Consider the following 25,331-nt stretch of genomic DNA (forward strand, 5'->3'; position numbering starts at 1 on the left):
TGAGCTCTATGATTTAGTGTACTTCGTCGTTATTGTTTGTCTACCAAAAAACTATGAGAAATCGCCAAGTATTTACAAAAGTCATACTTATCTGGCTCAGAGGCAACCATGATCACTAAGGTGGTTCCTTCAGGGTGAGGCCTTTCCATTGCACTAAGGATGGGCTGACCCTTGCGATTAATCCAAATGTGATTAACTCGGGAGTACAATTTTTGGTAGTGGGGGACTGCGTTCGCGCCGTCCCCTGAGCAGCAGAATCTATAATACTAAGTGAAGCAGACTTGAACGGATACTTTTCACTTGGTAAAGGAGTCACTGTGCGATCAAAACCACCGCATTAAAGGGATTATTCTCTATTTAAATATGCAAACCATTAAGGGAAGCGCAAAGAATGCATTGGTCAAGCCCGATAAGAAAGTCAATTATGATGCCTAAACGTTAAAAAGGCGGATACTTTGTGATGATTGATGTACGCCAACAACGATTCGGACATATGCGTTGTAAATTTTACATTAAATACTGTCAACGGCCATACCACGTAGAACTCACCCGGTCTCGTCAGCTCCCGGAAGTTAAGCTACGTCGGGTCCCGTTAGTACTTGGATGGGTGACCGCTTGGGAATACGGGATGCTGTTGGCATTGCTTTTTTTAAATTCAGTATGTTTTTTATCGCCAATAAGTGAATCACGCGAAAAACAGTTCGGACATTTGCATTGTAAATTTTACATTCAATACCGTCAACGGCCATACCACGTAGAACTCACCCGGTCTCGTCAGCTCCCGGAAGTTAAGCTACGTCGGGTCCCGTTAGTACTTGGATGGGTGACCGCTTGGGAATACGGGATGCTGTTGGCATTGTTTCTTTTTTCTCTTTAGTCAGATTTTAACATAACCAACACCATATATTTATTATCCACAAATTGATTGTGTGGAAACGTTAACGTGTATTGAAACATTTCAATTTGGCCGTGATCGTCTAGTGGTTAGGACCCTACGTTGTGGGGTCTGATAGCGTAAAACCGTAGTAACCCAGGTTCGAATCCTGGTCACGGCATTTCAAAGCTAGTGGAAAAGCACAATGAGATAGCAACTGCGTAATTTTCGTTCAGTTGTTGTAGGTTTTTACTGATTTTATGGTTAAGTAAACGGGAATGGGTTCAGCAAAATTGACCTGTAAACTGAACCAATTCCTGTGCGTTCACTTGAGCTGGCGAAATGCATCGTAATTTGCATGAATTTTACTACTCAACGGTGTTGTATGGCAATATGTGAAATATTCGTAAAATGAACTATATTCTTTATAGGTATGTGAGTGTAAAAAGGAAAGCAGCAAAATGATTAGTTTAATCGAAAAGCAGTACCTTGCCTGATGCTTTTGGTGTCAACGTCCGTGCGGAATCGACAAGAAAAAGGTTCAAGTAGTAGGGCTCTCTCATGGGAAATTTAGCTTTGCGCAGTGGCAATATCATAACCAATGAGGGTCTCCCGAGGTGTGATTATTGCTAGTTGAAAACTTTAACCAATACCCCGCCACGATGAAGTGAAACATTCTTTGTTGTCGGCAATTTTTGACAGCTCCAGCAGGAGCAGATTCTCTTAAAGAACGTTAACACTGTGTTCGGTTATTGTTTAGTGTTGCCTGTTTGATCAACCTTTAGTAAGCGATTGGTTAATCAATCCTACATATATCAAAGGTTAGGAAACCTGAATTTCTGTCTATAGAATCGTGTTTGTTCAACTTAGCGGATGGATCCCCCCCCCCACCCCAAAGAAAAAAAACTAAAGGACTTGCAGAACAAATACGTTTCGTCTCCTTTCCCAATTCAGCTTACCCACCCCGTTTGCCTTAGACTTCGTTTATGTTTCAATCAGCTTAAGTTAACTCAGTTGAAAATCAAAAGAGGAAACTATTTTTACATGAGCTTTATACAGCATGAAGTTTTTTAGTGACTGTTTCAAATCTAACAGAAAATAGTCGTCGCATTACGGTTGAATATGTCTGTTTATTGCCGTGACTTTACCAAAGTGGTATGAAGTTGGGAAATGAAGAAAGACCAACTGATTTCAGTTGTTAATCACTCTGGTTTCTAATCAATACCCGGATAAATCTTTCGCCTTTTACTAAAGATTTCCGTGGTTAGGAGCACTGATGAGTCTATATGACTTATTTTTCGAACGCCTGGTCTTTAGACTGGGCACCTCAAAGATAAATAAATAAATTTTCGTTAATAAGTCAGTAGAGGGATGAAAGCAAAATATTTTCAATGTAATTGGAGAATAAAAGAATACTAAGATTCCTCCATTTCATGTTTATCAAGAAAAGGTAAATTACACCGCCATCTTAGCGATCCGTTGAAGTTGGTTGAAAACGCGGCCGAGGGCGCGAAGCGTCCGATGGCCGCAAACTTTAGATGCAGTTCAACATATAAGTATTCAGGTCCCTCCATTTCATGCTTTTCCAAATCATTAAAATTGTATGCAAACACCACTGTTCCATACGCACAAGTTGAAAACGCGGCCGAGGACGCGAAGCGCCCGATGGCCGCATAGAAACTTCAATTGCAATTCAACATTTAGGTATTCAGATTATTATTCAGTATTAGCTTTGGGCTGTGGCAAAAACAGTGAATCGTTATTGAGCTTAACGGAGCGGGTTGATATTCAGATGCAATCATGCCAATCACTTGAGCTTTCACTCTTTTACCCAATTGCAATATTTCAGATTCAAAGATTTAGGGTGGTGTTGTAGAGCTTAGCGCTAGATGGCCTCGGCCAGCTAGAGGCGAAGCCAAACGCAGAGAGGGGAAATACAGGCAGTCAAGACTAAGCTACAAAGACTACAACATGGTGTCAGAAGTGTGGAATGAACTATTCCTGTTTTGTGTGGGGTAAGATTTTTCTGCTGTTGATTAGATTTTTATTCGTCTGTGGCTTCCATTGAGTTGAGTGGAAGATTGCTGTGCTTAGTTTTGGGAGACTTACTGTTGATGACACTAAGTGTGGCCTGTAGAGCTTGTTACTGTTGCGTCCTGTGACGTGGGACACGTGGTGGTCTAACGTACTTTATCTGTGTATATCTGCGGCATCCGTGACGAAAAGTAGTTAAATTCGTGAACTAGGTGGGTGTCTCAAGTTGTTGGTGACAGACGTTCCATATTATTATCATGGCGACGTCGTTGCGGGCACCAGAACTGTTTAATTTCTCGTCGAGTGATCTGGCCTCTGAGTGGAAAATGTGGCGCCGACAGTTTGAGTACTTTATTCTAGCCACACGTAAGGATGAGACGGATGAAGAGGTGATAGTGGGAGTGCTGATCACACTACTCGGGGTTGAAGGCCTCAAAATATTCGATACGTTTGTGTTTTCATCAGCTGGTGATGCTAAGAAAATTAAGCCGGTGCTGGACAAGTTTGGTGATCACATTGTACCATTGAAAAGCGAAGTCTTCGAACGGTTCAAATTCCTCCGTCGACACCAACTTCCAGGGGAGTCGTTTGACTCTTGGATCGTTTGTCTCCGTGGAATGGCGAAGGGCTGTAATTATGGTGCGTCGGTAGAGTCGGTGCTGCGTGATCAAGTAGTACTGGGAGTGGCTGACTCACAAACACGAGAAAAACTTCTGTTTGAGAAAACGCTGACCTTGGCCAAGGCGTGTGACATAGTGAGGTCGTGTGAGGCCTCACGCGCTCAGCTGTCGCAGATGTCTACTGACTTACCAACTCGTCGGCTGGATGATTCCGTAAACAGGCTAACGGAAAAGAGCCACAAAAAGGATCAGGTGGTGCTGGAGCACACCACAGAGGTCCAAGCACACAAGGTGGTACCGGACAGTCGTTCGTTGAATGCTCAGGTTGTGGACGCCGACACGTAGCTGGCCGTTGTTCTGCTGCTCATATTACGTGCTTTGCCTGCGGAAAAAATGGGCATTATGCGAAGAGGTGTCCAAATCCTCAGTCACGATCGGAGTCCCGTTTTCCAGCCAACGCACTTTCAACCGGTTTCAAGGATCAACCAGCACGCCGTGGCACACACATGCAACTCAACTCTGTGGAAAGTGAGGTTGGTGACGGGGTAGGTGCACGCTCGTTGGAGGATTATGTGACCCATGAGCTACGTCATGAGCAGTATTCTGCACCTGGAGACAGCGAGTGGAGTGAAAATCTTTCGGTGGATGACGTGAAAGTTACGGTGAAGCTGGATTCAGGAGCCTCATGCAATGTAATGCCACAGGAGGTTTTTCGTCGACTGCCGGTGCAACGACGCCGTCTCCGGCCTGGACCTCGCTTGCGGCGCTATGGGGCGAAAAATGGGTACTTGACTGTTCTTGGCGTTCATACTGCGAAGGTGGTTATCAACGGTTCCGTTCACGTGGTTGACTTTGTTGTGGTTGACGAACCCGGTCAACCCACTATTTTGGGGCTTCCGTCTTGTAAAAAACTGGATTTGATTAGGCGGGTTCATGTCGTCACTGCAGAGCCGGATCCATCGGTGCCACCAATCGTAAAAGAGTTCGTGGACGTCTTTACTGGACTGGGTAAATTGCCGGTGGAACACACCATTAAGTTGGGTACAGGTACTAACTATGTCGATCCTGTAGTATCTGCGGCAGGCAGACTTCCGTTTCGGCTGGAGGAGCCGGTATATCGCAAGCTGGATCAGATGGTGGCTGAAGAGATCCTTGTTCCGGTTACAGAGCCAACTGAATGGGTCAGCCGAATGTTGGTGGCCAGCAAACCAGATGAAGATATTCGGATCTGCCTCGATCCGTCCGAACTCAATAAGGCAATACAGCGGCAGCATTTTACAGTACCCACCGTGGAACAGCTGTTTGCCAAGATTGGTAAGGCTAAGTTCTTCTGCAGTTTGGATGCGGCGTCAGGGTTTTACAAAATCCCTTGGTCAACAGCGTCGTCGTTCCTTTGTACTATGGCGACACCTCGCGGTCGCTATCGCTTCTTACGCCTGCCGTTTGGGTTAAAATCAGCCGCGGAGGTCTACTTACAAACCATGGATGAGCTGTTTGGTGATCTTCAGGGAGTGATTATATACTTTGATGATTTCCTAGTGACGGGAGAAACCAAGGAGGAGCTGGACGACAATCTGCGCAAAGTTCTGGAACGGTGTAGACAGCATGGCCTGAAACTTCAATTGAAGAAGTGCCGATTCTTCATGAAGGAGTTGCTGTGGCTTGGTCATATCATCGGGGAAGGTGTTGATAAAGTGGATCCCGCTAAAGTGGAGGCGATAGTTAATATGCCTGAGCCCACTGGAAAAGCTGATCTCGTTCGATATACTGGGAATGGTGACCTACCTGGATAAATTCTGTAAAAATTTGGCTGCTATCACTCGGCCCCTTCGTGATTTGCTAAAGGAATCGTCGGCGTGGGTGTGGGAGGAGCCACAGAGAGAGGCCATGGCCAAGTTAAAAGACGCAATGGCGTCACTACCAACGCTATGCCGCTTTGATTTGCAGCTGCCGGTGGTTCTGTCGGTCGACGCATCACCTACTGGCATAGGAGCTGTTTTGCTTCAAGATGGCCAGCCGGTGGCCTACTCGTCAACGTCTTTAACTCCTACCCAACGCCGATACTGCCAAATCGAAAAAGAGTTGTTGGCCGTACAGTTTGGGTTGATGCATTTCAAACAGTACGTGTATGGCCAGCAGGCTACTGTGGAGTCTGACCATAAACCCCTGGTGGGGCTTATCGACAAGCCCGTTGCTGAATGTACACCCCGTATCCAGCGGATGCGGATGCAGCTGCAAACATTTGATTTTCGTGTCGTCTACAAACCTGGAAGAGAGCTCTTTATAGCCGACACGTTGAGCAGGGCCCATTTGCCAGCACAATTTGAGGATGATGAGACGCAACGCTGCCAGGAACAAGTCCACGCTTTGCTGGATCAAATCATCCCTTTGCGTGATACCCGGTCCAAGTATGCGCAAGCGACGGACGCGGATCCGTCATTAGTTCTAGTTAAGGAATTGCTGGTGTCCGGCTGGCCGGAAAAGAAAACGCATTGCCCGTTGCCGGCCAAACCATATTGGAATGTGCGCCATCATCTGAGTGAAGCGGACGGCTTAGTGTTGTATGGAGAACGGTTGGTGGTTCCGGTGTCGCTTCGACACGAGGCTATGGACGGAATTCATTATGGCCACTTTGGCGAAGTCAAGTGCATTCGTCGTGCAAAATCATCGGTATACTGGCTGGGGTGTGATGACCAGATACGGAATGTCGTCGCCAGCTGTGGCACTTGCCAAGAAAATCGGCACAAAAATCCAGCGTTGCCGATCTTGCCGTCGCGAATACCGGTCCATCCGTTTCAATTGGTATTGGCAGATCTTTTTCAGTTTGCCGGTGTACATTATTTGTTGTTGGTGGATGGCTATAGCAAGTGGCCTTGTGTGGCCAAACTTCGATCCTTGACTTCAGCGGCCACTATTGAGGCCATGGATTGCTTCTTTGCTGATTTCGGAGCCCCGGAAGAACTCATATCGGATAATGGTACCCAGTTCGCAAGCATCGAGTTTAACCGTTTCTGTGAGTCGCGTGGAGTTCGTCATGTCACGTCTAGCCCGGAATTTCCACAGTCGAATGGATTGGCGGAACGTCATATCCAAACGGTGAAGGCCTCGATGCTGAAAATGTTCCAAGATGGATGTACATTGTGGGAGGTCTTGGCGGCGGTTCGGTCGACTCCTGTGTCGTCCTGTGACTCCAGTTGCCATCGCCGTCGGTTCTGTTACAGGGGCGTCATCTCCGTGGATTGTTACCATTTTTACCCGGTGCGTTGGTGCCCCGCATTGTTCCAGCGTCGTTCGTTCATCATCAGCTGCGCAAGAGGCAAGGAGAGGCGGTCTTTCACAATGTTCGCCGGTCTGATGTGAGATCGTCATTCCTTTTCGTCGGTCAACGGGTGCGTGCGCTCATCGGATCGCGTTGGCTTCTAGGTTCTGTTGTTGAAATCTGTGCAGAGCCTCACTCATACTTGATCCGACTGGTGGATGGAAGAGTTTTTCGTCGAACGCGGTGGGCCATCAACGTCGTCAATGGATCTTCCCATACTGCCCCGGTGCCGAGTCGTCCAGAGTCGTCCCAGTGTCCCAGTTTTGGGTCGCTATCTATGGCTGGTGCTCGGCAGCCGGAATGCTTTGTTTCGGGACCGGTCGCTCAACCACCCACGTCGCCAAGGTCGGCCCCTGTTGCACAGCCCGTGGGTACGTCACGCCAGCCGAGTAGGGAATCGCGACCTGCGGTGGAGGGTCCAGCAGCTTCTGGTTCGGTGATCGGGCAAGCCGTCAGCCAGGCGGCCGCTCCAGTTGATGGTGGGAGTCCAGTGAGCAGTCCGGCGCGTAGCTTCCGGCCGATGGTCATGTGCACCAGATTGGGCCGTCAGTATTCTCGTCCGGTTTCTGATGGGGCGGATGGGCGGAGCTAACTCGTCCTGGGTTATTCCATTTGTTTGTTTGTTTGTTTTTGTGATTGTTTCAACTTCACTTTTCTTCTCTCAGTTTCCAACTCTCTTTGTTTGGTTGCTTGTCCTTCCTTTTCTTTTCTAGGCCTGTGCTGTTATGTTCCCCTCAGCCTAATTTCATGTTTCAGTTCCCCTGATTTGTCATCTTCGTTCTGTTTGTTGCCTGTGTAAGGGGAAGATGTTGTAGAGCTTAGCGCTAGATGGCCTCGGCCAGCTAGAGGCGAAGCCAAACGCAGAGAGGGGAAATACAGGCAGTCAAGACTAAGCTACAAAGACTACAACAGGTGGAGCTTATTGTTCTGGCAGTATTTCACTTTTGAAGTAGAAACAAACCCATTGAAACTCATACTTTCCTTAATAGAAATAAAAAGAAAGAGGTTTGACTGTTTCGTCGAGGCTAATTCATGTCGTACATTCACGGGCGCGATCCTACTACTGCTCGACACGGGAACTTTTGGCTGCTTAGTTTCCTTCCTGGCCCGTTTTGCTCCTCCTTAGCTAACCTGCACCCATTAAATTCCTTCAATGAGTCCATGTTGATGCCGAACTTAGTGCGGACGCCTGATCAACATGCACGGTCACGAAGTAGGAATCCTCGTCTCAAGTCATCCACACTATCAAGCCTCCCAGAAGCAGGATTACAGATGCGTGCGACACATCCAGCTGAAGTATTAATGTCTGACGACCGATTGTATTTCTAGGATGAAGCGCGATATAAGAAATTGGCGAGTGACCCTCAACAAACTGCTTTTAATTTCCGCCGTGCTCTAAATACCGTCATTGTTTCGCCATTTCAGCTGTTTGTATTGAATGAACAAAACGCGCCGTGTCGTTGTGTAGCACTTTTCCACATAATTCACTTCTAGGAAGAACTCGTTAACAATAAAAACCACGTTATTTTACGAATAGATTAATTAATGCTGTTTCATTTTGCATAATCGATTTATTCTCTTGCAAGTTTATTTCAACTTTAAGATCATACTTCACGTGATCATTTCTGTAGTATATCTTGACTTGTGTCCCACCAGAAACATTTCTCCAATCAACCCGCGATGACGAGTAATGACGCTGGCTTCTGAGAGTGAAACAGGTTGCGATCCTAGCCACTTGCGTGGTATCTGGTCGTCGCCATTGAGGACCGTTTTCGGTGTTCCCTTGTGGCACACTGGAAGGAAACCGGCGTTTTCAGAGCGGTAATTTAGCAAAGCATAGAAAAATGAACTTATTGATTCCTCTGATATACGTAAAACGTTAAACCCAAATGCCTCGTCTCTTTAGCGTTTCGTGTTATCGATATCAAAGTAGCTAACGTTTCCATGTGTAGATTTCATTGATCGAATCCTGTGCCCTTTAATAAGAATTTCGCACATTGGCAGGCGTAGTATTTCAAACATGTGACGTTCGCTAATGTCTTCACGTAACATTTCTTCCTGTTGTTCGTTGTTTTCTCAGCGTAACATTAACTTGGTTGCTGCAAAAACAGCTGCGTTACGTATTCCAGGATTCTATCCAACATGTTTTCTGATGCATTCCTGCTGCATTGATAGTTCATAGTGTGCAGAGTTTGCTACTAGGTGGAGTTGATTGACTCAAATGGAGAGTGCATTGCAATCACCAGCTTCACATATAATATAATATTTGAACCTTTTAGCCTAATAATCTATTTGTATCAAAAGAGAAGATAAAAACTAATGAGTTGTATTGGCTTCGAACAGTGCCAGGCAGGGTTCTAGCAACAGCCTGGTTTCCTGGTGACTTTCTTCGTTTTTCGATAGTGGTTTGCTCATTTTGTTCATCAGCCATATTTTCGAGATCCGTATGGCATATAACACCCAGTAACTTGAGTTTCAGTTATCGCTTCTCGGCCTTTTGTCTAAGATCAAAGTGTAGTATCTGTTCTTATCAGCTTAATATCTGATACGGGTTCGATAGGACCCCGGGTATCATAGACTGATAGATTTTTCGACCAAGTGTTGCTGCTGATTGCCTGAAATCTGTTCGGGCAATCTTGGCTCACTTCCTCACTAACATTTCCTCGTCTCCCAATCCTTGACAGCTGGGTAATCGCTTACGTCGGCAGCTGGCGAGAAGGTGTTTTTGGCGTAAACTACGCGGCGTTAATTGTGACGTCGGTCTTCCGGTATTCAATCCGGCCGTCAATTCCCATCTCGTTTTTCATATTCCCCACACGTGCGTCACGGTTAGGCCCACATACTAACAAGTTCACAAATTGGCTGTATATTAAACTGTAAAATCTTTTGCTAGTAATTGTAAACATAGATTCATATCTTGAAATTGTTTTGTTTTTTTAAACTTTGAACATTTTAAAATTTAAAGTCATTTTAGCTGTCTAAATTGCCCTTTCCTTAAATTAGGCTAAACTCACACCCACCTTTACCACTGACCTTCAGTAACCTACCCCAAAAACAAGATATTTGATTGTCTGACTTTACCTTAACCTTCAGAAAACCAGACACTTGACTGTCTGGCCTAACCTTTATCCCTCTTTCGCTATTCCCTTGCTAAAATCTGTTAAGAAATCAACAATGTTACGCTCATGATGACGGAGTCGATAACCGAGTTGTTTTTCTATAACTGCGTAGATGGGATCCTTAAGCTTCCCTTCCCCGTCCCTTCTACTCTAAAGTGCTCTCTTTGTCCAAGTGGTAGATATGGTTCTAAGACTCATGTTAAAAATGCAGTAGATCATTTAAAATTAAAACATGGCTTGATCGTTGTTATAAAATATTATTGCCAATTGTGCAATCAAATTTCTGAAGAACGTATCAGAGCCAAAAGACACCATGCTGTGTGCGACGAAGCACCTAGTGATGACAGCACTGGCCATGAAAGCATTCCCATACAGCAATCAGAAATTGCAGGAGAGGATCTAATCCTTCCCTATCCTTGTGGAAACTGCAGATGTCCACTGTGCCGTTGGTATACAACGGCACAAGGCACAGTTGCAGCGCAGTCTATTGAACACCATATAGCGCGCGAACACGGTTTGTCCACTAAAAGGAAATGGAAATGCAGAGCGTGCAACGTCATACTAGAAGGGCATGCCATGAGAGAGCACTATAAAGTACATAGAATCCCACAACAAACAACGCCTAATTCATCAATATCCTCTACCAACCCTTTGCTCTCAACAAACTTACCACATTCACCCACCCTCTCTCTTGCATCCATAAGAAATTCCTTAATCTCCAGTAGTTCCACCCCGTCAACTACACCAAGTTCTATTGCTTCCCACCAGATATCACCACCAATCATCCTTAACCTAGAGCCTAATCTCCAGTCCCCTTCACCATTGCGTATTCCAACACCTAATCCGAGCCAAACACCCCTTAGTTCTCCAGCTTCCACTTCTAGTTCGAGTCGAAACACTTCCTTTTCCTCCCCCTTATCATCTCCTAGCCAACTTGTGAACTCAGTTTCTACCGTCGACGTAGCGGGAACAGAAGACGAGTTTAGGGGGTTGTGGGCTTCAAGGATAGAATTGTGCACCTCCCTGCAGGGTCTTGATTCCCTCCTCCGTGAATGCACAGTTGAATGGCTCAGGCTTTCAACGAAACCGGAAGACACAATCTCCGCACCAAGAAGACAAACAACACCAACAGAGAGGACAAGAAGCCATCGCAACCAAAATCGACAACAACAAAAAATAAGGCGTTCAGGAAGAAAGGCAGCAGAGGAAAAAGGCAAACTTCAACGCCTCTACTCACTCTATCCTCGCAGAGCCGTAAGGAAAATATTAGAAGAGGAATCCATTGGCTACACGGGAACCAAGGATTTGGCTGCTGCTTTCCTCGAATCGACCTACTCCCAAACACCACCATCAACTAACCAGGTTGAATGCGCGAGAGCCCATTTCGAAAGATGTGAATGGAAGAACCCAACCTCTGAAGAGCTCAGAATTCTTTCCTCACCTCCAAGTCCAGAAGAAATCAAGCATAGACTCGGTAAAGCTTGCAACACCGCGCCTGGACGAGACGGCTTGGAATATCGGCACCTTCGTGCACTGGACACAAGCGGTCATCTCCTAGCTTCCATCTACCGCGCGGTATGGACTTATGGGATTCCAGCTTGCTGGAAGACCTCGAGGACCGTTCCGATATACAAGAAAGGTGACTCCTCAGATTATGGGAACTTTCGGCCAATATCCCTTCTTCCGACAATGTACAAGATCTTCTCAGGAATTTTGTCCTCAAGAATAATGTCAACTGCGACGAAGCTAGGATGGATTTCGTCAGAGCAAAAAGGGTTTCTACCAGGTGTTCGAGGCATCCAGGAACACACACATCTCCTTCACACTGTTATTGAACAGGCGAAACAGTCCAAGAGGGAGATGGTGATTGCCTGGTTGGACCTCTCCAATGCTTTTGGATCCATTCCTCACCCAATTTTAAATTGTCTATTTCAGAGTCTACCAATACCAGCTGAGCTTCGTCGCATCCTAAGCGATATCTACTCAAACAACATCATGGAGTTTGCTGTTGGGCAAGATTCCGTGCAGATTCATCCAACGGCTGGTGTTCGACAAGGCGACCCATTAAGCAGCGTGGTATTCAACCTGGCAGCTGAACCCATCATACGGACGGCAAAATCAAATAACACCGGATTCTCAGCGTTTCAAGCTAGGGTCTCAACTACAGCATATGCGGACGATATTGCCATTGTAGGATCGTCAATCCGAGAAACGCAAAGAACTCTCAATGCCGTAGAGGACACGGCAACCTCGCTAGGCTTGAAGTTCAATCCAGGTAAGTGCACGTCCTTAACACTTATTAACGGAAAATCTGTTACAGACAACTCGCTGAAAATCGGAGACGCCGAAATCAGACCCCTGGCAGAAGACGATCAAGAGGACTACCTAGGAACACCTCTAGGAGCTCGCCTGACCTTTCGTCCAACCACCTCTTTAGCTCAAAACTTAATTAAAGTAGCAGATTCTGGTTTAGCTCCCTGGCAGAAGTTAGAAGTATACAGGAGTTGTCTTCTACCATCGCTGTCTCATCATCTGGCGTCAGGAAGGGTGGAAAAGGGTGCTCTCTACGACCTGGATGTCGCATGCAGAGATTTTCTACGCAGAGTTGCCAACGTCCCTATCTCGTCTAACACAGCTTTCTTCTACGCAGACAGAAGAGTTGGGGGGCTTGGAATGCTTCCTTTGACCGAGGAGGCTGATATCTGGACCATAGCTAGAGCGATGCAACTCCTAGACAGCGAGGACAAGTCCGTTAGCGAAGTGGCTATGGCGCAACTGGAGGAGACAATACGACTAGGATACGGAAAGAGAGAAGTACCATTCCCCATACCAATTAATGAATACTTGGCAGGGTCAATGGACAAAGGACTTGGTGCCATAAGACATGGAGGAGCATCCATGAACCTCTGGACGCGTTCGAGGAGGGCAGCTGGCCACTTGAAGAGGATCAAGATTGATGTATCCGGCGAACAGTACTCCAAAATCATCGCCGATGACATCTCTTGCATTTCCCTGAAAGCAGTCAGAGGACTCCGAACCGCCCTGAGAGGAAGATGGACGTCAAGGCTACTGTCAGAGCAACAAGGGAAGGTTGCAACGGGGCTTGCACTCGACATGGCGAAGGACACAGCAGCACTCATCTCCTGCAGAACACCTCTAACATTTCAAGAATGGCACTACCTCCACCAAGCAGACTTGGAAGACTTCCAGTTAGAGGGTGTCCAGGATCTAAGTCCACAAACAAGACATGTCGTCTTGGTTGTGGCAAATTGGAAACAACAGACCATGTCGTCTGCTGTTGCCAAGTCAATTCAGCTCTATCCATTAATAGACATAATTCTATCTTAGATCTAATGGTGACAGAAGCGGAGGCGCTCGGCCACTCCGTTTCCGTCAATCGGGCAATTGACTCCACCGGAATGCGACCTGACATCGTCGTAACATCGACGAACCCAGCTATCATTATTGACGTGACAGTTCCACTCAGCAGTGCAGAAGGGTTAGAGAGGGAAAGGAATAAGAAGATAGAGAAGTACAAAGACCTTGGATCTGTACTTCCTCTAGTCGTTGGCTCTCTCGGGTCCTGGCTTCCGAGCAACGACGCCATATCTCTAGCCCTCACCATTCCTGGAAGACGATGGAACAACCTGAAGAGGAAGATGAAACTCTTGGCCATACAAGGAACGACCAGAATAATAGCAAAGCACTTGGCCTATCAAACAGAAGGAAGCGATCCACCGCCCGAAGAAGATGAAGAAACAGAAGACAACAGTCTTCTGCAACATTCTCTTTAAGGGTTTTTTAACGTAGCGTTGACACGTCGTCTCGCGAACTTTTTCCCTTTACATATTAATGTAAAAACCTAATTGTATACAGCTTTATTCCCAGTCCATTGGAAAATACAAAGCATAAAATCTGTTCTTATCAGCTTAATATCTGATACGGGTTCAAATGAACCCCAGAATATTAAACTGATTTTTGGAATTCGGTGGGAAATCAATGCTTGCATTGATCCTGCCACGGGTTGACCCGGTATTGCAGTACCTCCGGGCTCGGCTCACCCCTTAAAAGAGATGTTTTTCTGAATTAAATCAATTTCTGAGTGCTCTTCTTTATGTTTCTCGCATCATTATGAGGTGGAAAAAATGACATATACACTATATGAACATACTTTCTTATCCTCAACCTATCACTATTCCATCGGAAGTCATTTGGCTGCTGAAAATGTATCTTTCGACAGCTTTCACTAGGTATGGAACATGGTTAAATAATTGCAGCCCAACAAGTTGTGTCCCTCAAAGGGAACGAGTTTTTTTTAGACGGGTTCGATAGGACCCCTGGTATCATAGACTGATAGATTTTTCGACCAAGTGATGCTGCTGATTGCCTGAAATCTGTTCGGGCAATCTTGGCTCACTTCCTCACTAACATTTCCTCGTCTCTCAATCCTTGACAGCTGGGTAATCGCTTACGTCGGCAGCTAGCGAGAAGGTGTTTTTGGCGTAAACTACGCGGCGTTAATTGTGACGTCGGTCTTCCGGTATTCAATCCGGCCGTCAATTCCCATCTCGTTTTTCATATTCCCCACACGTGCGTCACGGTTAGGCCCACATACTAACAAGTTCACAAATTGGCTGTATAATAAACTGTACAATCTTTTGCTAGTAATTGTAAACATAGATTCATATCTTGAAATATTTTAACTTAGAACATTTGAAAATCTTAAGTCATTTGATCTGTCTAAATTGCCCTTTCCTCAAATTAGACCAAACTTACACCCACCTTTACCACTGACCTTCAGTAACCTATCCCAAAAACAAGAAATTTGACTGTCTGACTTTACCTTAACCTTCAGAAAACCAGACACTTGACTGTCTGGCCTAACCTTTATCCCTCTTCCACTATTCCCTTGCTAAAATCTGTTAAGAAATCAACGATGTTACGCTCATGATGACGGAGTCGATAACCGAGTTGTTTTTCGATAACTGCGTAGATGGGATCCTTAAGCTTCCCTTTCCCGTCCCTCCTACTCTAAAGTGCTCTCTCTGTCCAAGCGGTAGATATGGTTCCAAAACGCATGTTAAAAATGCCGTAGATCATTTAAAATTAAAACATGGTTTGATCGTCGTTGCAAAGTATTATTGTCAATTGTGCAATCAAATTTCCGAAGAACGTATCAGAGCCAAAAGACACCATGCTGTGTGTGACGATGCACCTAGTGATGACAGCACTGGCCATGAAAGTATTTCCATACAGCAATCAGAAATTGCAGGAGAGGATCTCATCCTTCCCTATCCTTGTGGAAACTGCAGATGTCCACTGTGCCGTTGGTATACAACGGCTCAAGGCACAGTTGCAGCGCAGTCTATTGAACATCATATAGCGCGCGAACACGGTTTGTCCACTAAAAGGAAATGGAAATGCAGAGCGTGCAACGTCATACTAGAAGGGCATGCCATGAGAGAGCACTATAAAGTACATAGAGTCCCACAACAAACCACGCCTAATTCATCTATATCCTCTTCCAACCCTTTGCTCTCAACAAATTTACCGCATTCACCCACCATCTCTCTTTCATCCATCAGAAATTCCTTAATTTCCAGTAGTTCCACCCCGTCAACTACACAAAGTTCTAGGACTTCCCACCAGATATCACCACCAATCATCCTTAACCCAGAGCACAATCTCCAGTCCCCTTCACCATTGCGTATTCCAACACCTAATCCGAACCAAACACCCCTTAGTTCTCCGGCTTCCACTTCTAGTTCAAGTCGAAACAATTCCTTTTCCTCCCCTTTATCATCCCCTAGCCAATTTGTGAACTCAGTATCTACCGTCGACGTAGCGGGAACAGAAGACGAGTTTAGGGGGTTGTGGGCTTCAAGGATAGAATTGTGCACCTCCCTGCAGGGTCTTGTTCCCTCCTCAGTGAATGCACAGTTGAGTGGGTTAGGCTTTCAACGAAACCGGAAGACACAATCTCCGCACCAAGAAGACCAACAACATCAACAGAGAGGACAAGAAGCCATCGCAACCAAAATCGACAACAACAAAAAATAAGGCGTTCAGGAAGAAAGGCAGCAGAGAAAAAAGGCAAACTTCAACGCCTCTACTCACTCTATCCTCGCAGAGCCGTAAGGAAAATATTAGAAGAGGAATCCATTGGCTACACGGGAACCAAGGATTTGGCTGCTGCTTTCCTCGAATCAACCTACTCCCAAACACCACCATCAACTAACCAGATTGACTTCGCCAGAGAACATTTTGACAGATGTGAATGGAAGAACCCAACATCTGAAGAGCTCAGAATTCTTTCCTCACCTCCAAGTCCAGAAGAAATCAAGCATAGACTCGGTAAAGCTTGCAACACCACGCCTGGACGAGACGGATTGGAATATCGGCACCTTCGTGCACTGGACACAAGCGGTCACCTCCTAGCTTCCATCTACCGCGCGGTATGGACTTATGGGATTCCAGCTTGCTGGAAGACCTCGAGGACCGTTCCGATTTACAAGAAAGGTGACTCCTCAGATTATGGGAACTTTCGGCCAATATCCCTTCTTCCGACAATGTACAAGATCTTCTCAGGAATTTTGTCCTCAAGAATAATGTCAACTGCGACGAAGCTAGGATGGATTTCGTCAGAGCAGAAAGGGTTTCTACCAGGTGTTCGAGGCATCCAGGAACACACAGATCTCCTTCACACTGTTATCGAACAGGCGAAACAGTCCAAGAGGGAGATGGTGATTGCCTGGTTGGACCTCTCCAATGCTTTTGGATCCATTCCTCACCCAATTTTAAATTGTCTATTTCAGAGTCTACCAATACCAGCTGAGCTTCGTCGCATCCTAAGCGACATCTACTCAAACAACATCATGGAGTTTGCTGTTGGGCAAGATTCCGTGCAGATTCATCCAACGGCTGGTGTTCGACAAGGCGACCCATTAAGCAGCGTGGTATTCAACCTGGCAGCCGAACCCATCATACGGACAGCAAAATCAAATAACACCGGATTCTCAGCCTTTCAAGCTAGGGTCTCAACTACAGCATATGCGGACGATATTGCCATTGTAGGATCGTCAATCCGGGAAACGCAAAGAACTCTCAATGCCATAGAGGACACGGCAACCTCGCTAGGCTTGAAGTTTAATCCAGGTAAGTGCACGTCCTTAACACTTATTAATGGTAAATCTGTTACAGACAACACGCTGAAAATCGGAGACGCCGAAATCAGACCCCTTGCCGAAGACGAGCAAGAGGACTACCTAGCAACACCTCTAGGCGCTCGACTGACCTTTCGTCCAACCACCTCATTAGCTCGGAACTTAGTTAAAGTAGCAGATTCTGGCCTAGCTCCCTGGCAGAAGTTAGAAGTAAGTACATTTGCATTGTAAATTTTACATTCAATACCGTCAACGGCCATACCACATAGAACTCACACGGTCTCGTCAGCTCCCGGAAGTTAAGCTACGTCGGGTCCCGTTAGTACTTGGATGGGTGACCGCTTGGGAATACGGATGCTGTTGGCATTGTTTCTTTTTTCACTTTAGTCAGATTTTAACATAACCAACACCATATATTTATTATCCACAATTTGATTGTGTGGAAACGTTAACGTGTATTGAAACGTTTCAATTTGGCCGTGATCGTCTAGTGGTTAGGACCCTACGTTGTGGGGTCTGATAGCGTAAAACCGTAGTAACCCAGGTTCGAATCCTGGTCACGGCATTTCAAAGCTAGTGGAAAAGCCCAATGAGATAGCAACTGCGTAATTTTCGTTCAGTTGTTGTAGGTTTTTACTGATTTTATGGTTAAGTAAACGGGAATGGGTTCAGCAAAATTGACCTGTAAACTGAAACAATTCCTGTGCGTTCACTTGAGCTGGCGAAATGCATCGTAATTTGCATGAATTTTACTACTCAACGGTGTTGTATGGCAATATGTGAAATATTCGTAAAATGAACTATATTCTTTATAGGTATGTGAGTGTAAAAAGGAAAGCAGCAAAATGATTAGTTTAATCGAAAAGCAGTACCTTGCCTGATGCTTTTGGTGTCAACGTCCGTGCGGAATCGACAAGAAAAAGGTTCAAGTAGTAGGGCTCTCTCATGGGAAATTTAGCTTTGCGCAGTGGCAATATCATAACCAATGAGTGTCTCCCGAGGTGTGATTATTGCTAGTTGAAAACTTTAACCATTACCCCGCCACGATGAAGTGAAACATTCTTTGTTGTCGGCAATTTTTGACAGCTCCAGCAGGAGCAGATTCTCTTAAAGAACGTTAACACTGTGTTCGGTTATTGTTTAGTGTTGCCTGTTTGATCAACCTTTAGTAAGCGATTGGTTAATCAATCCTACATATATCAAAGGTTGGGAAACCTGAATTTCTGTCTATAGAATCGTGTTTGTTCAACTTAGCGGATGGATTCCCCCCCCCCTCACCCCAAAGAAAAAAAACTAAAGGACTTGCAGAACAAATACGTTTCGTCTCCTTTCCCAATTCAGCTTACCCACCCCGTTTGCCTTAGACTTCGTTTATGTTTCAATCAGCTTAAGTTAACTCAGTTGAAAATCAAAAGAGGAAACTATTTTTACATGAGCTTTATACAGCATGAAGTTTTTTAGTGACTGTTTCAAATCTAACAGAAAATAGTCGTCGCATTACGGTTGAATATGTCTGTTTATTGCCGTGACTTTACCAAAGTGGTATGAAGTTGGGAAATGAAGAAAGACCAACTGATTTCAGTTGTTAATCACTCTGGTTTCTAATCAATACCCGGATAAATCTTTCGCCTTTTACTAAAGATTTCCGTGGTTAGGAGCACTGATGAGTCTATATGACTTATTTTTCGAACGCCTGGTCTTTAGACTGGGCACCTCAAAGATAAATAAATAAATTCTCGTTAATAAGTCAGTAGAGGGATGAAAGCAAAATATTTTCAATGTAATTGGAGAATAAAAGAATACTAAGATTCCTCCATTTCATGTTTATCAAGAAAAGGTAAATTACACCGCCATCTTAGCGATCCGTTGAAGTTGGTTGAAAACGCGGCCGAGGGCGCGAAGCGCCCGATGGCCGCAAACTTTAGATGCAGTTCAACATATAAGTATTCAGGTCACTCCATTTCATGCTTTTCCAAATCATTAAAATTGTATGCAAACACCACTGTTCCATACGCACAAGTTGAAAACGCGGCCGAGGGCGCGAAGTGTTGGAAATATGCCCACAGACTGGTTTCTATCTTTTGTATTCAACACACAAAAACATGAAACATGATTCACTTACATGAATGGGGCGAATCCAGATTAATGATGAGACACAAAGTGTATAATAGAACTCTCTCAGAGTGTAATACAGTGGAGTCACAGACTCTGCTGTATAGAGTACAAAAATCAAGTAAGTGGGGTGAGAGGTAACGGCGGAGCGATACAGAGAGAGGGAGGCTGCTAAACAGCAACTAGGGTTTGGCAACCCAGTACATTTTGCTATTTCTCAACACACCTTCTCAAAATGAACTGGCTAGTGACAATGCGGTACCTCAATAATTCCAATGGAAGCTCTTAGATGAGCGAAGCGAGTTTCTTCCAGCGGCTTTGTGAGTATGTCTGCAAGTTGATTATTTGAGCTTACGTGGTTGATTTTGACAGTCTCGTTGATCACCTGTTCGCGGATGTAGTGAAGGCGGACATCTATGTGCTTGGATCGTGTGTGATGTTCAGGATTGTGGGCAAGTGCTATAGCACTCTTGTTGTCACAATTTAGGATTGTTGGTCTCTCTTGGCGTATGCCGATTTGATCCAGCAAGCGTCGGAGCCAAACAGCTTCTCTTGATGCTTCACTTGCAGCTATATATTCAGACTCCATTGTTGAAAGAGCAACGCAATTTTGCCGGCGGCTAGACCAGGTCACTGCTGCTCCGTTTAGGATGGAAACAAATCCTGAAGTTGATCGGCGCGTATCGACATTTCCGGCATAATCTGCATCAGAGAAAGCCACAATTGTGTCGGGGTTTGTGTTTTGTCCGGAATAGCATAGTCCGTGTTTTCGCGTAGATGCAAGATACTTGAGAATTCTCTTGATTCCCTTCCAGTGTGGCTCTCCGGGGTTCTCGCAGAATTGGGCCAGCTGATTAACAGAGTGCGCGATCTCCGGGCGGTATGTGATGGCTGCGTACATAAGGCTTCCTACACTCTCGCGGTACGGTATTTTGCTCATGGCGGCTTTTGAAATGTCAGTAGTGGGTGACATGGAGGCAGATAGACGAGCGCTCTTGTCGGATGGAGTGCCGATACTGTTACACTCAGTCATGTTGAATTTGGTTAGCACCTTTTCGATGTACTGTGGTGATGAGAGGTATAGCTTCCGGTTTTGTCTGTCGTGATTGATTACCAGACCCACAAAATGCTCTGCAGGGCTACATGTCATCTTGTACTCACTCTGAAGGTGATGAATGATGGTGGTTGCAGTGGTCTGATCATCAAAAGCTAAGAGACCGTCGTCGACCCATACAGCGAGAATGATGAACGCACCTTCTGTTTCGCGAGTGTATACACATGGATCTGCTTCACTTTGTTTGAAGTCTAGTTGTGTAAGAGATGATTGGAGTTTCTGGTACCATAGGCGCGACGATTGTTTCAGGCCATAGAGTCCTTTGTCAAGTAGACATACGAAGTTTTCATGACCAGGGGTGACATAGCCTTCGGGTTGTTTAATGTAGATTTTCTGGTCGAGCTCTCCATACAGAAAAGCTGTCTGAACGTCGATCTGGAGAAGCTGTAGATTGCGTGAAGCTGTGAGGGCGAGAATTACTCGCAGCGAGTCATATCGGACGACCGGAGCATAAGTTTCGTGATAGTCGACTCCGTATTTCTGTTTAAATCCTTTTGCCACGAATCTAGCTTTAAATCTGGTGATTTTACCTTCTTTGTCACGTTTTGCTTTATACTGCCACCTGCTGGGTATAGCGGAATGTGATGAGGGTAGTTCAACTAGTGTCCAGGTCTTATTCGAGCGTAGAGATTGGATTTCGGAATCCATTCCTTCTTTCCACTTGTCGGCAAACGGCGATGCCATTGCTTCTGTGTAGCTGCCGGGTTCTTGATATAAAATGTTGAGTGCGTCTTGCATTAAAGACGTGTTGCTGTTTGGTTTGGGGCAGTTTATCTGGTCATTCTGGCCATCAGTATTAAGGTGCGGGGTTGCTAGGGCTACCGGCCACTGCTTCTTTGGAACCAGGCCTCTCGCTGATTTTCTTATTTGGGGCTCAGTAATGGTTTTAGGTTGAGAAATCGGTTTGTCGAAATTTTCGTCTGCGGGATTTGTTGGATCAATCTGCATGTCATCGCTGGGCTCTGTAACAGAGCTCTTTTCACCAAAAAATTTTACGTCTCGACTAATCATATTTCTCCTTTCTTTTGAGATGTGAATGATGTATGCTTTGGTCTGTTCGCAGTAGCCGATGAAGAGACCTTCAACTGCTTTTGGTTCGAGCTTACGCCTGTCAGCGTCTGGGACATGTGCGAAGGCTTTGGTGCCGAACACTCTGAGATGGGATACGTCCGGCTTCTTGGCATGCCAAATTTCATAAGGCGTTATTATTGTGTCATGATGAAGCGTCCGATTAAGAGTGTAAATTGTATAGTTGATCGCAGCTGCCCATAGGTAGAGGGGTGTATTCTTGGCGTGTAGCTCAGTTCGGGCACCTTCCACTGTAGTTCGATTATCGCGTTCAGATACGCCATTCTGTTGTGGTGTATGAGCTGCAGATGTTTGGTGAATGATACCTTTGGTGGAGAGCCATTTCCGGAAAGAGTTACTTGTATACTCGCCCCCATTGTCTGAGCGTAGTATGCGAGGGCACTGTCGAGTCTCAGTAAACATCTTTTCCACGTATTCTTTAAAACATTCTTCTGTTTCGGACTTGTTTTTCATAAAGTATGCCACTTTATATCCACTAAAGTCATCTTTGAATATCACGTAGTACAGTTTTCCGTTTGGGGTCGCTACTTGAAATGGACCAACTAGGTCTGAATGGACGATTCCTCCAACTTGTCCAGCTCTGGTTCTTCCTTTTGGAAACGGAAGACGCGACATTTTTCCGATTATGCAGGCTGTACAGTCTTCTTTGTGTGAGGTGCTGCCCTCGACGTTTAGACCTGTTACCGCATTGAGTTTTGATCATTCGTTGCATGGTGGCGTAATTCACATGAGCGAATCGTTCGTGCCATATTGCGAATGTTGTTGCGTTTGTACTGGCGACTTTGGCTTCGATGTTTGTTTCATCAGCTATTTTTTCTTGTGAAGTGATGTCGAGTTGATATAGGGTTTCACCAAGTCGCCTTCCAGTCATAAATATTTCTCCGCCGCGGGTGATTCGAATGTCTCGTTGTTGGAAGTAGACCTCAAAACCAAGCTCGGTTATAGTGGGGATCGAGAGGAGGCTGACTCCAATGTCTGGCACGAATAGGACATTCTTTATAGTTCCTTTGTGCTTGCTTCCGTTTATGGTGGCGTAGATAGGCACATCACCAACTCCGTGGGCATAGAGTACTTTATTGCCTATTCCATGAATGGCTCTCGAGCCAGGACTAATTGGTTGAAAGTTTTTGAATTTTTGTCGCTGGTCAGACATATGCTGAGTTGCGCCGGAGTCTGCGTACCAAAGTGTGTTTGACAAAGACATGAGTCCAAAGGTTGAGATGAAAGCTGTATGATCTTCCTTTCCGTCGGCTAGGTTTGCTCTGTGTCTTTTTGCTGGTGGTCTATTTTGGCCATTCTCTCCACGTTTTATAAATCTGCAGTCTCTGGTCCAGTGATTGGTATAGTTAGGACAGTTCGAGCACTTCTTAGGCGGCCTTCTGTGATCGTCTTGTCGGTGAGAATGATGCTGGCCAATAAATGCACCATCTTCATTACTATGACCTGTTGCGTTGCTTTCAGGCTTCCTCCTTTTAATTTTTCATTCTTCTTGTACGAGTCTTGCCCTAAGGGCATCAATGGTCTCCTCATTCATGGGCATGCTGTCCCATGCTTTTTCGATGTGTTTAAACGATTCAGGGAGAGTACAAACAATTTTTGCGATTATCTCATCGTCGCTGACGTGTACACCTAGATCCCGTAGCTGGGATGCCATTGTCTCGATGTTCGTGACGTGGGTCATGATATCATCTCCTGTTTTGTAGTCGAGCGAAAGGAACTCTCTATGAAGCAGGTGCTTATTGTCAGCTGCCCGCTGTAGGTATTGAGTGGACATTCTTGTCCACATATCATATGAAGTACGACAGTTAATTAGACCTAAGGGAAATTATAACACGCATTACTTTTACTGTGTTACTTAAGGTGAAGACGATGTTTAGTCTATTCACCTTTCTGACGTTCTTTGTCATTTGTGTGATAAATCATGGTCCTTGCAATGCAGTCTTTCTTTCTCCATTCTTTTAGAGCGCCAATGTTTGTAGGTATAGGATAATTATTCTCGTCTTCAAAATTTGCATCATCTGCAAATATCTCATCAGGGCACTGTTCGTAACCCTGGGTGTAAGAAGGAAATATTATTAACATTGGTCACATGTTGGCGTGACCAGCATCTGGTATAATACCAAGAATTGAAATATTAAATACCTCAACAATATCTAGGAGCTCGACCAATTCCAACTCCATAAGGAGACCGTGCTTCCATTGTTGGTAGTTAGTGCCATCAAATTTGTCAATGTGTTTAATGTCTAGTCTGCGAGACAGATCCATGTTGCATCAGTATAGAGAACACGTGCCTGGGCCCATAACCTGTTGGAAATATGCCCACAGACTGGTTTCTATCTTTTGTATTTAACACACAAAAACATGAAACATGATTCACTTACATGAATGGGGCGAATCCAGATTAATGATGAGACACAAAGTGTATAATAGAACTCTCTCAGAGTGTAATACAGTGGAGTCACAGACTCTGCTGTATAGAGTACAAAAATCAAGTAAGTGGGGTGAGAGGTAACGGCGGAGCGATACAGAGAGAGGGAGGTTGCTAAACAGCAACTAGGGTTTGGCAACCCAGTACATTTTGCTATTTCTCAACACGAAGCGCCCGATGGCCGCATAGAAACTTCAATTGCAATTCAACATTTAGGTATTCAGATTATTATTCAGTATTAGCTTTGGGCTGTGGCAATAACAGTGAATCGTTATTGAGCTTAACGGAGCGGGTTGATATTCAGATGCAATCATGCCAATCACTTGAGCTTTCACTCTTTTACCCAATTGCAATATTTCAGATTCAGAGATTTAGGGTGGATTGCATTGTGGCAGTATTTCACTTTTGAAGTAGAAACAAACCCATTGAAACTCATACTTTCCTTAATAGAAATAAAAAGAAAGAGGTTTGACTGTTTCGTCGAGGCTAATTCATGTCGTACATTCACGGGCGCGATCCTACTACTGCTCGACACGGGAACTTTTGGCTGCTTAGTTTCCTTCCTGGCCCGTTTTGCTCCTCCTTAGCTAACCTGCACCCAATAAATTCCTTCAATGGGTCCATGTTGATGCCGAACTTAGTGCGAACGCCTGATCAACATGCACGGTCACGAAGTAGGAATCCTCGTCTCAAGTCATCCACACTATCAAGCCGCCCAGAAGCAGGATTACAGATGCGTGCCACACATCCAGCTGAAGTATTAATGTCTGACGACCGATTGTATTTCTAGGATGAAGTGCGATATAAGAAATTGGCGAGTGACCCTCAACAAACTGCTTTTAATTTCCGCCGTGCTCTAAATACCGTCATTGTTTCGCCATTTCAGCTGTTTGTATTGAATGAACAAAACGCGCCGTGTCGTTGTGTAGCACTTTTCCACATAATTCACTTCTAGGAAGAACTCGTTAACAATAAAAACCACGTTATTTTACGAATAGATTAATTAATGCTGTTTCATTTTGCATAATCGATTTATTCTCTTGCAAGTTTATTTCAACTTTAAGATCATACTTCACAGGATCATTTCTGTAGTATATCTTGACTTGTTTCCCACCAGAAACATTTCTCCAATCAACCCGCGATGACGAGTAATGACGCTGGCTTCTGAGAGTGAAACAGGTTGCGATCGTAGCCACTTGCGTGGTATCTGGTCGTCGCCATTGAGGACCGTTTCCGGTGTTCCCTTGTGGCACACTGGAAGGAAACCGGCGTTTTCAGAGCGGTAATTTAGCAAAGCATAGAAAAATGAACTTATTGATTCCTCTGATATACGTAAAACGTTAAACCCAAATGCCTCGTCTCTTTAGCGTTTCGTGTTATCGATATCAAAGTAGCTAACGTTTCCATGTGTAGATTTCATTGATCGAATCCTGTGCCCTTTTATAAGAATTTCGCACAT

General features: G+C 45.1%; 2 protein-coding genes, 12 non-coding genes and 2 pseudogenes across 14 annotated transcripts; 15 read left to right on the forward strand and 1 right to left on the reverse strand.

Moving 5' to 3' along the window:
* Positions 1-83: 83 nt before the first annotated feature.
* On the forward strand, positions 84-247 carry LOC123472724. Its single transcript, XR_006647205.1, has one exon. It is a non-coding gene; the product is annotated as a U1 spliceosomal RNA (small nuclear RNA).
* Positions 248-521: 274 nt separating this feature from the next.
* Positions 522-640, forward strand: LOC123472866. The gene has a single exon (XR_006647330.1). It is a non-coding gene; the product is annotated as a 5S ribosomal RNA (ribosomal RNA).
* A 97-nt stretch (positions 641-737) lies between these two features.
* Positions 738-856, forward strand: LOC123472876. Its single transcript, XR_006647339.1, has one exon. It is a non-coding gene; the product is annotated as a 5S ribosomal RNA (ribosomal RNA).
* Positions 857-966: 110 nt separating this feature from the next.
* On the forward strand, positions 967-1,055 carry Trnah-gug. Its single transcript is given in 2 exon segments — positions 967-1,003; positions 1,021-1,055. It is a non-coding gene; the product is annotated as a tRNA-His (tRNA).
* A 391-nt stretch (positions 1,056-1,446) lies between these two features.
* On the forward strand, positions 1,447-1,588 carry LOC123472894. The gene has a single exon (XR_006647357.1). It is a non-coding gene; the product is annotated as a U4 spliceosomal RNA (small nuclear RNA).
* A 488-nt stretch (positions 1,589-2,076) lies between these two features.
* LOC123472939 lies at positions 2,077-2,199 on the forward strand. The gene has a single exon (XR_006647400.1). It is a non-coding gene; the product is annotated as a U5 spliceosomal RNA (small nuclear RNA).
* Positions 2,200-8,447: 6,248 nt separating this feature from the next.
* Positions 8,448-8,670, forward strand: LOC123472863. Its single transcript, XR_006647327.1, has one exon. It is a non-coding gene; the product is annotated as a small nucleolar RNA U3 (small nucleolar RNA).
* Positions 8,671-9,328: 658 nt separating this feature from the next.
* On the forward strand, positions 9,329-9,439 carry LOC123472799 (annotated as a pseudogene).
* Positions 9,440-9,815: 376 nt separating this feature from the next.
* On the forward strand, positions 9,816-13,314 carry LOC123472390. The gene has a single exon (XM_045173802.1). It carries the CDS (start codon positions 10,033-10,035, stop codon positions 13,312-13,314), a length of 3,282 nt encoding a protein of 1,093 aa, XP_045029737.1. The 5' UTR covers positions 9,816-10,032.
* Positions 13,315-13,838: 524 nt separating this feature from the next.
* LOC123472780 lies at positions 13,839-14,032 on the forward strand. Its single transcript, XR_006647260.1, has one exon. It is a non-coding gene; the product is annotated as a U2 spliceosomal RNA (small nuclear RNA).
* Positions 14,033-17,377: 3,345 nt separating this feature from the next.
* On the forward strand, positions 17,378-17,495 carry LOC123472677 (annotated as a pseudogene).
* Positions 17,496-17,605: 110 nt separating this feature from the next.
* Trnah-gug lies at positions 17,606-17,694 on the forward strand. The gene is given in 2 exon segments: positions 17,606-17,642; positions 17,660-17,694. It is a non-coding gene; the product is annotated as a tRNA-His (tRNA).
* Positions 17,695-18,085: 391 nt separating this feature from the next.
* Positions 18,086-18,227, forward strand: LOC123472919. The gene has a single exon (XR_006647382.1). It is a non-coding gene; the product is annotated as a U4 spliceosomal RNA (small nuclear RNA).
* A 491-nt stretch (positions 18,228-18,718) lies between these two features.
* On the forward strand, positions 18,719-18,841 carry LOC123472940. Its single transcript, XR_006647401.1, has one exon. It is a non-coding gene; the product is annotated as a U5 spliceosomal RNA (small nuclear RNA).
* Positions 18,842-22,752: 3,911 nt separating this feature from the next.
* LOC123472391 lies at positions 22,753-23,709 on the reverse strand. The gene is made up of 3 exons (XM_045173803.1): positions 23,587-23,709; positions 23,331-23,496; positions 22,753-22,949 (listed from the first exon to the last, which is right to left on the reverse strand). The coding sequence occupies exons 1-3, from the start codon at positions 23,707-23,709 to the stop codon at positions 22,753-22,755; spliced, it is 486 nt and encodes a 161-aa protein (XP_045029738.1).
* Positions 23,710-24,933: 1,224 nt separating this feature from the next.
* On the forward strand, positions 24,934-25,156 carry LOC123472855. Its single transcript, XR_006647319.1, has one exon. It is a non-coding gene; the product is annotated as a small nucleolar RNA U3 (small nucleolar RNA).
* The last annotated feature ends 175 nt before the right edge of the window (positions 25,157-25,331 follow it).

The sequence above is a fragment of the Daphnia magna genome, linkage group LG5 (assembly GCF_020631705.1).
Source record: "Daphnia magna isolate NIES linkage group LG5, ASM2063170v1.1, whole genome shotgun sequence".
Lineage (NCBI taxonomy): Eukaryota > Metazoa > Arthropoda > Branchiopoda > Diplostraca > Daphniidae > Daphnia > Daphnia magna.